Source organism: Mobula hypostoma, chromosome 9, assembly GCF_963921235.1.
Source record: "Mobula hypostoma chromosome 9, sMobHyp1.1, whole genome shotgun sequence".
Lineage (NCBI taxonomy): Eukaryota > Metazoa > Chordata > Chondrichthyes > Myliobatiformes > Myliobatidae > Mobula > Mobula hypostoma.
The window spans coordinates 33,120,631-33,133,495 of record NC_086105.1 but is presented as its reverse complement, the minus strand read 5'-3'; the positions used below and the strand labels follow the sequence as shown (position 1 = coordinate 33,133,495).

The following is a 12,865-nucleotide window of genomic DNA, read 5'->3' as shown; positions in this document are numbered from 1 at the left end:
CCTCTCACTTGAGATGTCCCTTTTCCTGTAGGCAATCTACTACAATCAACTTTTGCAAGTTCCTAATACTGTCAAAATTTGCCTTGCCTAAATCTAGAACATTTGGGCCAGATTTGCATCTTTCTCTGACAAATTTAAAACTAGAAAAGCTGGTCACTGGTCTCAACGTGCTCCCCTGATGACACTTCAGTCACTTGTCCTCCTCTGTTTCTCAAGAGTAGGTCATACTTTCCTTCTCCCTTATAGGGCCTTGGCAATATATTGCATGAGGAAACTTTCCTGAACACTACGGCAATCCCAGTCTAAATAAGCAAAGTTAAAACCCCCTCCTATGACAATGATATTATTCTTGAAATTTTCTGCATTCTCCCTATATATTTGCTTCTCTAATTCTTGTTTACTATCAGGAGGTCTTTAGCACAAACCTAACAAGGTGATTACTCCCTTCTTATTTCTCAGTTCCACCCTTAAAGCCTCAGTGCATGATCCCTCAATAATTTCATCTTGAACTACTACCATGATGTTCCCCTTAATTAAATGCAACTCCTTTTCTCACTTTCCTCCATCTCTAACCTACCTATAGCAACTCTACCCTGAAATATTTACCTACTCCTAATCGAGTACTTTTGCTGCCCGTTGTCCCTCCTTCAACCAGGTATAATGTCTCAGTCCAACACAGCGATCCATGCCTAAATTCATCTGTCAAGTCCCTTGCGTTGAAATAATTGCAATTTAATCCAACAGCCTTTCCTCACTGCATTCCATGTTGCTGCCTGTCTTGTCTACTGACCTTACTTTCATTGAATTCTATCTCAACTTCCAGCCTCACTCATGGGGATGGCTTTGGATCCCATTCCCATGCCAATTGAGTTTAAACCCTCCCTAATAGTATCGGCAAATATGCTTCCCCTGCCCCCAGTACAGATGCAACCCATCCCTCTTGAACAGGTCACTTTTGTCCCAGAATGAGATTCCAAAGATCCACAAACCTGAATCTCTTCATCTGCACCAACTCTTCAGCCATGCATTCATCTGCCATCCTCTTACATTTCCTTATGCTTATCCTCATTGGCTTGTAGCACAGGGAGTAATCCAGAGGTAACTTAAGGTCCTGTTCTTGAACTTTTCTAACTCCCTGTATTCACTCATCCCTTTTCCTACCCACATACACAATGACTTGTAGCTGCTCACCCTCCACCTTGAGAATGTATTGCAACCACTGAAGAGACATCCTTGAATCTGGCACCTTGGATGCAACACACCATCCTGGAGTCCTTTTTATCGAAACAGAACCTCCTGTCATCCCTGTAGCTATCAAGTTTCCTATCACGATACTTCTTTCTGCCTTCACCCTTCTATACTGAGCCACAGAAACAGAACTTGCTGCTACTGCTGCTTTATCTTGAATAGTCATCTACCCCTTTTCCAACAGTATCCAAAATGGTATACTTGTTTACAAGGGGAACACCCACAATGGATCCCTGCACAATATTTCTAACTGCTCCCTGCATCCTCACTGGCCACTTTCATGGAACTCTGAACTATAATGCTCTCAGCATCCTGGATCATCTCTAAACTCTGGAGTTACTTTTTGCATTTCAGTCCCTGCTCAGTTCTGATTCAACTCCAATTTTCTGCCCCCCTTGTTGCTTCATGACTTTCTAGGCTTTTCTTCTTTAATAAAACATAGGCTACTATAGCACAGAAACAGGCACTTTGGCTCACAATGTTGTACTGATCTAAATAAATTAGTAAGACTTAGGAGTAGAATTAGGACACTTGGCTCATCAAGTCTACTCCTCCATTTGATCATGACTGATTAATCAAATGCCCTACCATTGCGGGGGAATTCAACCAGGCCAGCTGGAAGAAGTCTCTGAACAACTGGCACCAACATATCACCTGTGGAACCCGAGGAGCCATCACACCTGATCACTGTTATACAACCATCAAGGACACTTCCTGTGCCATCCCACACCCGCAATTTGGAAAGTCTGTCACTTGGCTGTACTTGCTAAAGGTCGCAGCACCAGTGGTGAGGACCAGGAAGGTATGGTGAAGGGAGGCAGAGGTGCAGTTACAGGACTGTTTTGGGTCGGTGGACTGGACAATATTCAGAGATTTATCTTTGAATCTGAATGAAAATGCTTTCACCGTCTTCATCAAGACCTGTGTGGGTGAGTGTGTGCCCTTGAGAACATACTGGACATACCCAAACCAAAAGCCCTGGGTGAACCTGGACATTTGAAGTCCGCTGAGGGTTAGATCCATGGCATTCAAGACCCGTGATCCAAAACTATACGGGAAGTCCAGGTGTGACCTATGGAAGGCTATTTTAAGAGTGAAAAAACAATTCTGATTGAACTTAGAGAGGGAATTGCATGCATGTCAGCTCTGCAGACCATCATTTCCTACAAGGTGAAACGGGAGGCGGGAGGAGAAGATGGCGGCACGACGCAGCACGCGCAGCTCTCCGGTGCAATATTATCGTATTTGTAAGTAGGATGCTGTGCACAATTCTGATTTGATGGAGACAGACATGAGAAGGCACAGAGGAACATCTGGAGAAATTTCTGAAATGCCCGGTTCGCTGCCGCTGCTACTGTGCAATCAAGAATCTCCAGAGGGAAGGCCCCAAAATCCCCAGTGTTGCCTGCTGCTGGTGACCGAGGCTGGGGTCGAAGCGTTCGGCAGAGATGGTGCTCAGTACTTGGTGTCGGAGGGCTGATCGGCGCTAGAAGTTTTCGGACGACTCAGAGTCGAACTGTGGTCGGGCATGGCAGGGAGAGTTTTCTTCCTTCTCCTGTCTGTGTGAGATGTGGGACTTTCGAGAGACTTTGAACTTTTTACTGTGCCATGGACTGTTCTTCATCAAGTTATGGTATTGTTGCATTGTTGTAACTATATGTTATAATTATGTGGTTTTTGTTAGTTTTTCAGTCTTGGTCTGTCCTGTGTTTCTGTGATATCACACGGAGGAATATTGTACCATTTCTTAATGCATGCATGACTAAATGACAATAAAAGAGGACTGCGTGTCCTCATAATCTAATCTAATCTAATCTAATCTAACATCATAAATGGCTGTGATGTTTTATGCACACTTTGAAATGGAGAATAAAACTACACCTGTGTGAATCCCTGCAGCACCTGGTGATCCTGTAATCTCTGCTTCAGAGACCGACAACAGGACACCTTTCATGAGGGTGAATCCTCACAAGGCGTTAGGCCCTGATGATATACCTGGCAGGGCACTGAAAATCCATGCCAACCAACTAGCTGGAGTATTCTAGGACTTCTTCAATCTCTCGCTGCTGCAGATGAGGTTCCCACCTGCTTCAAAAGGGAGAAAATCATATGTGTCCAAGAAGAGCAGGGTGAGTTATCTCAACGAATTTTGCCCAGTTGCACTCACATCTACAGTGATAAAGTGCTTTGAGAAGTTGGTCATGGCCAGAATCAACTCCTGCAGAAGCAAGGACCTGGACTGGCTTCAATTTGCCTTTCACCACAATAGGTCTACAGTGGATGCAATCTCACTGGCTCTCCACTCGGCCTTGGTGAGTGTGCCTGGACAATAGAAATACCGATATCAGACTGCTGGTTATTGATTACAGCTCAATGTTCAACACCATCATACCTAAGTACTAATCAACCAACTCCAAAATCTGGGCTTCCGTACCTACCTCTGCAACTGGATCATTAACTTCCTCATCAGGAGATGACAGTCAGTGCAGATTGGAAATAATATCTCTTCCTCACTGATAATTCACACTGGTGTACCTCAAGGATGTAGCCAACTGCTTTATTCTCTCTACATCCATGACTATATGGATAGGCACAACTGTTGTTGGCAGAATTTCAGATGGCGATGAGGAGGCATACAGGAGTGAGATAGATCAGCTGGTTAGGTGGTGTCACAACAACAACCTTGTACTCAACATCAGTAAGACCAAGGAATTGATTATGGATTTCAGGAAGTGGAAGTCAAGGGAACACACTCCAGTCGAGGAATCAACAGTGGAAAGGGTGAGCAGTTTCAAGTTCCTGGGTTCAAAGTTCAAAGTACAATTATTATTAAGGAATGTATAAATTATACAATCTTGAGATTTGTTTGCTCGCAAGCAGCCGCAAAGCAAGAAACCTGAAAGAATCCAATAAAAAAAAATAAAGACCTATACCCTATGCGCAAAGGGAAAAAACATAAATCATGCCAACAATAGAAGCAAGCAACAACATTCTGAACCAAAGCTGGTCCTTAGATCTAAACCCCGGAGTAGCCCAGAGTAGACCTAAGCTTCGATATCAGTCCATCATCTTAGCGGGCACCAAGCACAGGAGCTGTCACCATCTCTAAAGATTTATCCCGGGCTCAGCATATTGATGCAATTGCAAAGAAGGCACAACAGCTGCCTATAGTTCATTAGAGCTTGAGGAGATTTGGTATGTCACCAAAGACTCTTGTAAATTTCTACAGATATACTATGGAGATCATTCTAACTGGTTGCATCAACATCTAGTACGGAGGGGCCACTGCACAGAATCGAAAAAGTTGCAGACAGTTGCAGATTCAGCCAGTTCCTTCATGGGTAATAGACTCCCCAGTATTAAGGACATCTTCTAAAGGCGATGCCTGAAAAAAGATGACATCCATCATTAAGGACCCCCTCACCCAGGACGTGCCCTCATTGCTAACTTCAAGGAGAAGGTACAGGTGTCTGAACACACACACACACACACACACACTCTCTCAACTTTTTAGGAGCAGCTTCTTCCCCACTGCCATCAGATTTCTCAATGGACAATGAGCCCATATATACTTCCTCACTTTTTTTTTCATTTTTCTTTATATACAGTGGATTCCGGTTACTTGAGCCACTGGTTAATCAGGCAGCCGCCTACTTGGTACAACTGTTAAAGAACAAAAACTAACTGAGAAAATAGATGGAATTCCCCTTGTTTACTTGGGACAATATGCCACTGAATTGGGGCAGGAGATTTGCGGAACTGGTTCTAACTAGTGTTAGTCGCGAACACTCTTGTGGCTATAAGGCGTTACACTGTACTTAGAGTGAACAGTTTTTAAATAGTGTCAGCTGTATGTGTTTGTGTTCAAAAAGCAGTGATTTTTGTCATTGATAGTTGGTGAGAAATAAGCAGCCATTCAGTTCTGAACTGTTTTGCTCACTGCAGTTTCAAGCATTCAGGCATGGAGATGCTAGAAATATCCAGTAGTAAAAATGAAACAAGTTCACTACTTCAACAAGTTAGGAACTACAAAGAATTTGAAGGTATTGATAAATCATCTTGTATGTTGCGATGAAAACGAAAATTTGGAGGATGCAATCGTCGATAGCATTGTATTGCAATGTACTGCTGCCACAAAACAACATATATAGAAACATCCAGAGTCTGTCTGTAAGAGCCATTTGATTAAATAATCATGATTTTGGATCTCCTAAGTCTTTGCTAAGTCTTTCAGCATTTCACACAAAAGTTAACCTGAGAGCCCAGATTCTGCAACTCTCAAAATAACCAGCTTTACTAACCTATTTCCCTGAAATTTTGCTTTTTAAATCTCCTTTCTTTATCTGCACTGAGATCCGCATCTTGTGAACTCAAATATAGTATTAGAGGTCTGATTACCTTAATTTACCTGTGGAATTCAAGTCCACAATCATTTTCAGCTTCTTAGCTTTAACATCCTTCCAGGTTGCAGCCGCTGATCTTTGCTACGTCTTACGGATTGCTGCTCACAGTTGAATTTGGTAAAGTCACCCAAGTTCCATAGTCAAGCAGACTTTTTCTTCACAGAGCAAATTGTGTCCACAATTTGCTTTGAAGGCTTTCCAGAAAGACAAAGCATTTATCAACCATACTAATTTAACTCACTTATTATAGAGACCATACTGGAAAAGTTTTGTCAGAAACACAAAATACTCTGCAGATGCTGGGTCAAAGCAACACACACAACACACTGGAGGAACTCAGCAGGTCAGGCAGCATCCATGGAAACGAAAAGTCAACATTTCAGGCCAAGACCCTTCATCAGGACTGAAGAGGGAGGGGGCAGGGGCCCTATAAAGAAGGTGGGGGGAGGGTGGGAAGGAGAAGGCTGGTAGGTGCCAGGAGAAAAACCAGTAAGGGGGAAGATCAAGGGGTGGGGTAGGGGAAGCAGGGAGGGGATAGGCAGGAAAGGTGAAGAAGGGGATAGGCAGGAAAGGTGAAGAAGGAATCGGGGAAAGCCCAATGGGTAGTAGAAGGAGGCGGAACCATAAGGGAGGTGATAGGCAGCTGGAGGAGGGGGCAGAGTGAAACTGGGATGGGGGAAGGGAGGGGGAGGGAATTACCGGAAGTTGGAGAATTCAATGTTCATGCCAAGGGGCTGGAGGCTACCTAGACGGTATATGAGGTGTTGCTCCTCCAACCTGAGTTTGGCATCATCCTGGCAGTACAGGGGGCCATGTATAGACATATCCGAATGGGAATGTGAAGCAGAGTTGAAGTGGGTGGCAACTGGGAAATCCTATCTGTTGTGGCAGACGGAGTGTTTTGTCAGAAATTCTTGGCTAGTAGCACTGGACAGTTTGCATTGCTCCTCACAGAAAAAGACATATGTCTTTGGGGGAACAATTCCTCACCAGCTTGTTCAGGTTTTTCTGACTTTGAGAACATTCTTATACCATCATTATGTTTTGTTAATCAGCATCTCTCTTCAAAAGTTGGAAGAGATCTGCTTACATTGTAACATGTCCCATTAACAATTACTGCCAAGGTCATACTGCTTGGCTAAATTCTGTAACTGAGAATTTGCAATAAATCAAGATAGTAAAGCTTGTTGAAATAGTTGAATTTAAAAGCGTAAACATGAAGAATTCTGCAGATGCTGGAAATTCAAGCAACACACATCAAAGTTGCTGGTGAACGCAGCAGGCCAGGCAGCAACTTTGATGTGTGTTGCTTAAAATAGTTGAAACTGACACAGCTGCAGCATCACAGAGATGAACCCAACTGCACTCTTTATGGTACTTCAAAAATACTTTGATGACAGACCCGTTTTAACATCATTAAAATGTAATAAAGCAATTTTTCAACTACAGTCTCACAGAAGATTATGATTTCAAGTCATACTTCAGAAACACAAGTATAAAACTCAGGTTGACTATCATTGTCTGAGTGAATGCTGCGCAGTTAGGAATTCAAACTTTTAGGTGAGACATTCACAAATGTGCTGTTTGTTATCAGGAGACTGCAAGACATTCCATGGCAATATACAAAGAAGTACAGAGGTGTCCGTGTGGCACTGCAGCTAATCGTTACCTTAGAATCAACTTAATTAACATTTTTTCTCAGTTATGATCTACTTGATTGTTTTTTATGAGCCCTGTTGAACACAAATTGGGCGTCATGCACCTGTGTTAATTCAGTAAACTGCTTCTGGCACTTCAGGAAAACGCACCTTTCCTTCTGACCATAATTGATTAATTTATACTAGCAGATCACAGGGCAAAAGCAGACTAACTAGGCAAAATGGATTGGTCATTTGTGCAACTGTGTTCTTGACAAAAGATGCCTTTTTTTTTCCTTATAGGCTTTTTAGTGCTATTTTAGAGCAAGCAACCAAAACAGAGGGAATTAACCCAATTGGAGGTAAAGCTGCTGGATTTGATGTCAAAGCTCTGAGGGCATTCAGAGTCCTACGACCGTTACGCCTTGTGTCGGGGGTTCCTAGTAAGTATCTCAATAAGGTAGAGTTACAAAATACAGGATTCAAGTCTGTGTTATTTGAATTTCATTGTCTTTTTATATACATCTGTAAAGTAAATCTAATTCTTTGAATAAGAACAAAATTCAGGAACTTTAACTGGGTATGAGTTTAAAGAATATGCATCAATCTTCTCCAGTAAACGGTTTGAGAACCAGTACCTCATTTATATCAGATTGGCAAACTGCTAAGTAAGTGAGTCAGTCTACCCACGTTTCAGCTAGTAGTGCAATGAAAATTCAGAGACCTATTTAAAATGTGTTTCTATTAAACCACTGGCAGAATAATCTGTGAACTCTGAAATGTCTCAAGGCTAGTTCAAGTTGCACTCTCCTCTGGAAGGTCTTTCTGATAGATAAATGTGATTAAGGAGAGGTAAATTTTGTTCCAACAAATAAGATTCCCAATAGATTACCACTGCAGAGAGCCGGCAAAAAATGGTCATTTTGATAAGTAGCATACCTAAAACCTAGATTCAAAATAAGAATTACTTAGATGAGCAGAACCTTTTGTTTTGTTGTCTCATAATCCTTACATTCCTTAATGTACAGTTTTCCCCCGAAACCATAATCTTCACAAGGGCGTACTTTTTTTTCATTCAAAGTAAAAATGGGAAATGGGGAAAGGAACATTGAACTCTTTCAGCCTGTTTTACCATTCAGTGAGAAGAAGGCTGATCACCCTTTTAACCGTATCCATACATCTTACTTTCCCATCCCTTAACACCCTTGAATATCAAAAATCTATAGGTTTCAGGTTTATAGTATTAATTAAGCTAATAATGGCTACTTTTTGTTTTCCTCTGTATGAAGAAATCTCCTATCCTCTGATGAATGTATTTCTCCTACATCAATGTTTCATTGTCCAAAACACCTGAATTAGCAATAGAATTGCCATTTTGTACATTCTCTCTCTATATATTGGTATAAATATTTACATTGGTATAAATACCAATATGCCAGTATCCCAATATCCTTTCAGTTGCTGTAGGGTTACCAGTATGGCAAAATAACAAAACTCATCGTTGACTTCAAAGAAAATCTCTGTGGTGAGACTCCACTTTTATCTACCATTGATACTCTGGAATCACTCAAGTCACATTAAAGATGCCTCACTGACACAAAATCAGAAAAGAAAAAGAACAATATCTAGCCAATTTTTAAAAAAACATTTCACAAAGTGCTAAAAAAGATTAAAATCTTTGCATGCTATTTAAACAGAAGCTGAAATATCATAAAGATTTATTTTATTTTAATGCTCCTCATTTTTTATGTGAAGGGAGTACAGTGTGTACACAGTATGTATAACCAGCTTGTTAGTATGCCATTAAAATTACAGCACTTGTAATAAAGTGCAACACTTTTAGGGTATTGGATAGTGAGACTAGTTTATTAATTGCTAAAATTTCTTGCAATCATAAGTTTCCTTTTGATTTGATTGAAGAGGGCTGCAAACAACACAAGTTGTCTATTCACAGATAAGACTTTAGGGATATGCATACATACAAACTTTGTGACCTCTGTCAATCAAACAAAGTAACACTGGCAAACACCAGTAGTGTTGATATCATTATTGCTGTAAGAACCAGGGTATTTTTCTTACACTAATATTTTAAGTTCCCAGTGTTCCTAACTTTTTGCATTTTAAACAATGCTCAAATTCTTTTGTGTCTTTGGAGTAATATGTGTTCATTTTATTTTTTTTTAACCAGTTACTATTTTATGCACAAAATAAGGTTCTTCCTTGCTATCTATACTTCAGAGGTGGAAGTCTTGTAGGCTTTCTAATCATTTTTATTGGTCAGTTATTCTTCACTTGACATCATTTGTGCCACTATTACCTCTACCCATCTGGCTCTAGTACAATTTTATGTTAAAGGCAGTACTAAAGCACTGTGTAAATACCTTTGAATGAAACCTTAGCACTTCTGTGAATAACACACACAAATTGCTGGAGGAACTCTGCAGACCAGGCAGATTCTATGGGGGGTGAAGTACAGGGTTTGTTTTGGGCTGAGACCCTTCGGCAGGACTGGATGAGAAAGGATGAGGAATAGATTTAAAAGGTGGGGAAGGGGAGAGAGAAGCACAAAGTGATAGGTGAAACCAGGAGGGAGAGGGTTGAAGTAAATAGCTGAGAAGTTGATTGGCGAAAGAGGTGCAGAGCTGGATAGGTGAGGATAGAAGGTCATGGAAGAAAGAAAAAGGGTGAGGAGCACTAAAGGGAGGCGATGGGCAGACAAGGAGATAAGGTGAGAGAAGGAAAAGGGGATGGGGAATGGTGAAGGAGAAGGCGGGGGAGGGGGCCATTACCGGAAGTCAAGAAATCAATGTTCATGCCATCAAGTTGGAGGCTACACAGATGGAATACAAGGTGCAGTTCCTCCAACCTGAGTGTGGCCTCATTGTGACAGAAGAGGAGGCAATGGATTGACATATCGGCATGGAAATGGGAAATGGGAAATGGAATTAAAATGGGTGGTCACTGGGAGATCTTGCTTCTGGTGGACAGAGAGTAGTGCTCAGCGAAACGGTCTCCCAATCTACGTTGGGTTTCACTGATATACAGGAGGCTGCAATAGACACGGTGTACGACCTCAACAGACTCACAAGTGAAGTGTCGCCTCACCAGGAAAGACAGTTTTCGGGTCCTGAATAGTAGTGAGGGAGGTGTAGGAAAGGTGTAGCACTAGTTCCATTTGCAAGGATAAATGTCAGGAGGGAGATCAGTGGCGAGGGACGAATGGACAAGGGAGTCATGTAGGGAGCGATCCCTGCGGAAAGTGGAGGGGGAAGGGAAAGATGTGCTTGGTGGTGGGATCACAGTGGAGATGGCGGAGGTTGCGGAGGCTGATGGGGTGGTAGGTGTGGACAAGAGGAACCCTATCCCTGGTAGGATGGTGGGAGGATGGTCTAAGAGCAGACGTGCATGAAATTGAAGAGACGTGGTTGAGGGCAGTGCTGATGGAGGAAGGGAAACCCCTTTCTTTGAAGAAGGAGGATATCTCCTTTGTTCTAGAATGAAAAGCCTCATCCTGAGAGCAGCTGCAGCAAAGTCAGAGGAATTGAGAGGAGGAATCGTGTTTTTACAAGTAACATGGTGGGAAGAGGTATAGACCAGGTAGCTCTGAGAGTCCATGAGTTTATAATAGACATTAGTAGATAAGCTATCTCCAGAGATAGAGACAGTGAGATTGAGAAAGGGAATGAAGCTATCGGAAATGGACCAGGTAAATCTGAGGGCAGGGTGGAGGTTGGAGGCAATTCTGTGAAAACTTCTTTAAACTGACCCAGAGGTACTCTACTGCAATAAATGAAGTCTGGTTCGTTATCTGTGATCAATATTCCCATCAGTAAAGTGTTTGAAAAATGGCTTCCTAGATTGTAATGAATAAAGAGAGATCGCTACTAAAAGAGGAAAAAAACAAATGAGTGAAGCTGTAAATTTGTTCACTTCCTGGTGTGATAGAAATTTATTCCATGTACTCAGTTGCTCTGAATTAATTTCCAGTCAGCTGATTCAATAATTAAATTGGAGTAAGTTGCCGTTATCCATGACCCGTGCAGGTTTAAATTAAATGCCCACACATGAGGTCAACCAAATGGACACTAATTAATAGCTTGTTTGTATCTCAGTACATTATAAAATCATCACTGCTTGAAGTTTATTTAAATGCCTTGATTATTTTCTGTTTTTTCTTGTAATCCATTTAAAAAAAAGCACATGATTTCTGAATCATTGCTGGGACAAATGTAAAGATGGCTTAATTGCTTACCATTATATTTCAGCTAATGTGGCTCTGTTGTTGACAATTTATTAATTTGTGTCAGGTTATCTCCTGGGAGAATTGCCTCTTCAGCTTTTATTTTTATGTATTCATGGTCTTTCAGTGTTGATTTGGTTGGAAAAACCTCATTTAAAAAAGGTCTTGAGCAAAAACAAAAATATTATTTACTGTTGTGTGCTATGGATTACATTGTGGTTACCATTCTTCATCACCCTGCAATTGTGATTTTCTTTAAATTGGTACAGTATGAATTTTATCATTGCTGCATTGCCAGATGGGTATCTGATTATGCACAAGTCATAAATGGTAAACAGATTAAACATTTTTTCCTATTTACAAGAGCAATTTAGAAAAAGGTGATTTTTTTCCTAAACTTTAGATTAAGCACATATAGATTTACCTAGTTAAATTTCCATTAATGCTTTGTGTGTGTTTAATAATGTGCAATGTAGGTATGTGTAACTTGCCTAATGACAGATTCTTCTGAAGTGAACAAAAAATTGGCAAATGGTTTCTGCTTATATTGCGCCTTTTACACAGCAAAACTGTCCAAAGATATATCACAGGTAATTAATAAACAAACAAATTGTTGCAGAGCCATTTAATGAAATATTACACCAGGTGGCCAAAAGAGGAGAGAGTGGCAGAGATGCTTTTAAAGCATAGGGCTTAGACAGTAGATGAATTTCAAAACTAGGGTAAAAATTTTTAAAAGTGAGGACAATGACAAAAGAGTAAAAGTTAATATAAAAGTGACACTTTCAAAAAATGCTCGACTAAACATTGCATTGCTGAATTTTTATTTTCTGTGAATTATGCAGTCTGTATTTATCTATGTACGTATTTATAAATTAAGATACAGCACGGAATAGGCCCTTCGAACCCTGCCACCCAACAACCCTTGATTTAACCCTAGCCTAATTGGGACAATTAACAATGACCAATTTACCTACGAAATGGTACAGCTTTGGACTGTGGGAAGGAAGCAGAGAACCCAGAGGAAACTCACGGGGAGAACGTGCTAACTCCTTGTAGACAGCGGCGGAAAGTGGAAATTAAACATTACTCTTTTGCCAGAGTAAGAAGTAAGCTACCAACATTTTCTTCTACTCAATGAAGCACGATTACTGGTGATAGGCCAGCTAAAGAGAATTTACAAATGGGCTGTTGGCTATAAATTCTACTGAGCTGCACAGTTTTTGTTTGAGGTATTTGGGAATTTTATCTAAAGCTTAATCCTGTTTGTAAAAATATGATTTTTGTGTACCGTATACTGGCAAAACCTGTGCCGTTGATGAATCAAAGGTGGTGAT

General features: G+C 40.9%; 1 protein-coding gene across 2 annotated transcripts in view; it reads left to right on the top strand.

Annotated features, from left to right (window-relative positions):
* Nucleotides 1-12,865, top strand: part of cacna1c (calcium channel, voltage-dependent, L type, alpha 1C subunit) — a 669,326-nt gene that overhangs the window by 308,744 nt on the left and 347,717 nt on the right. For both annotated transcript variants that reach the window (XM_063058026.1, XM_063058027.1), the window contains one exon: nt 7,592-7,731. In XM_063058026.1, coding sequence (XP_062914096.1) covers nt 7,592-7,731 — 140 coding nt within the window. The remainder of the gene's footprint in view (nt 1-7,591; nt 7,732-12,865) is intronic.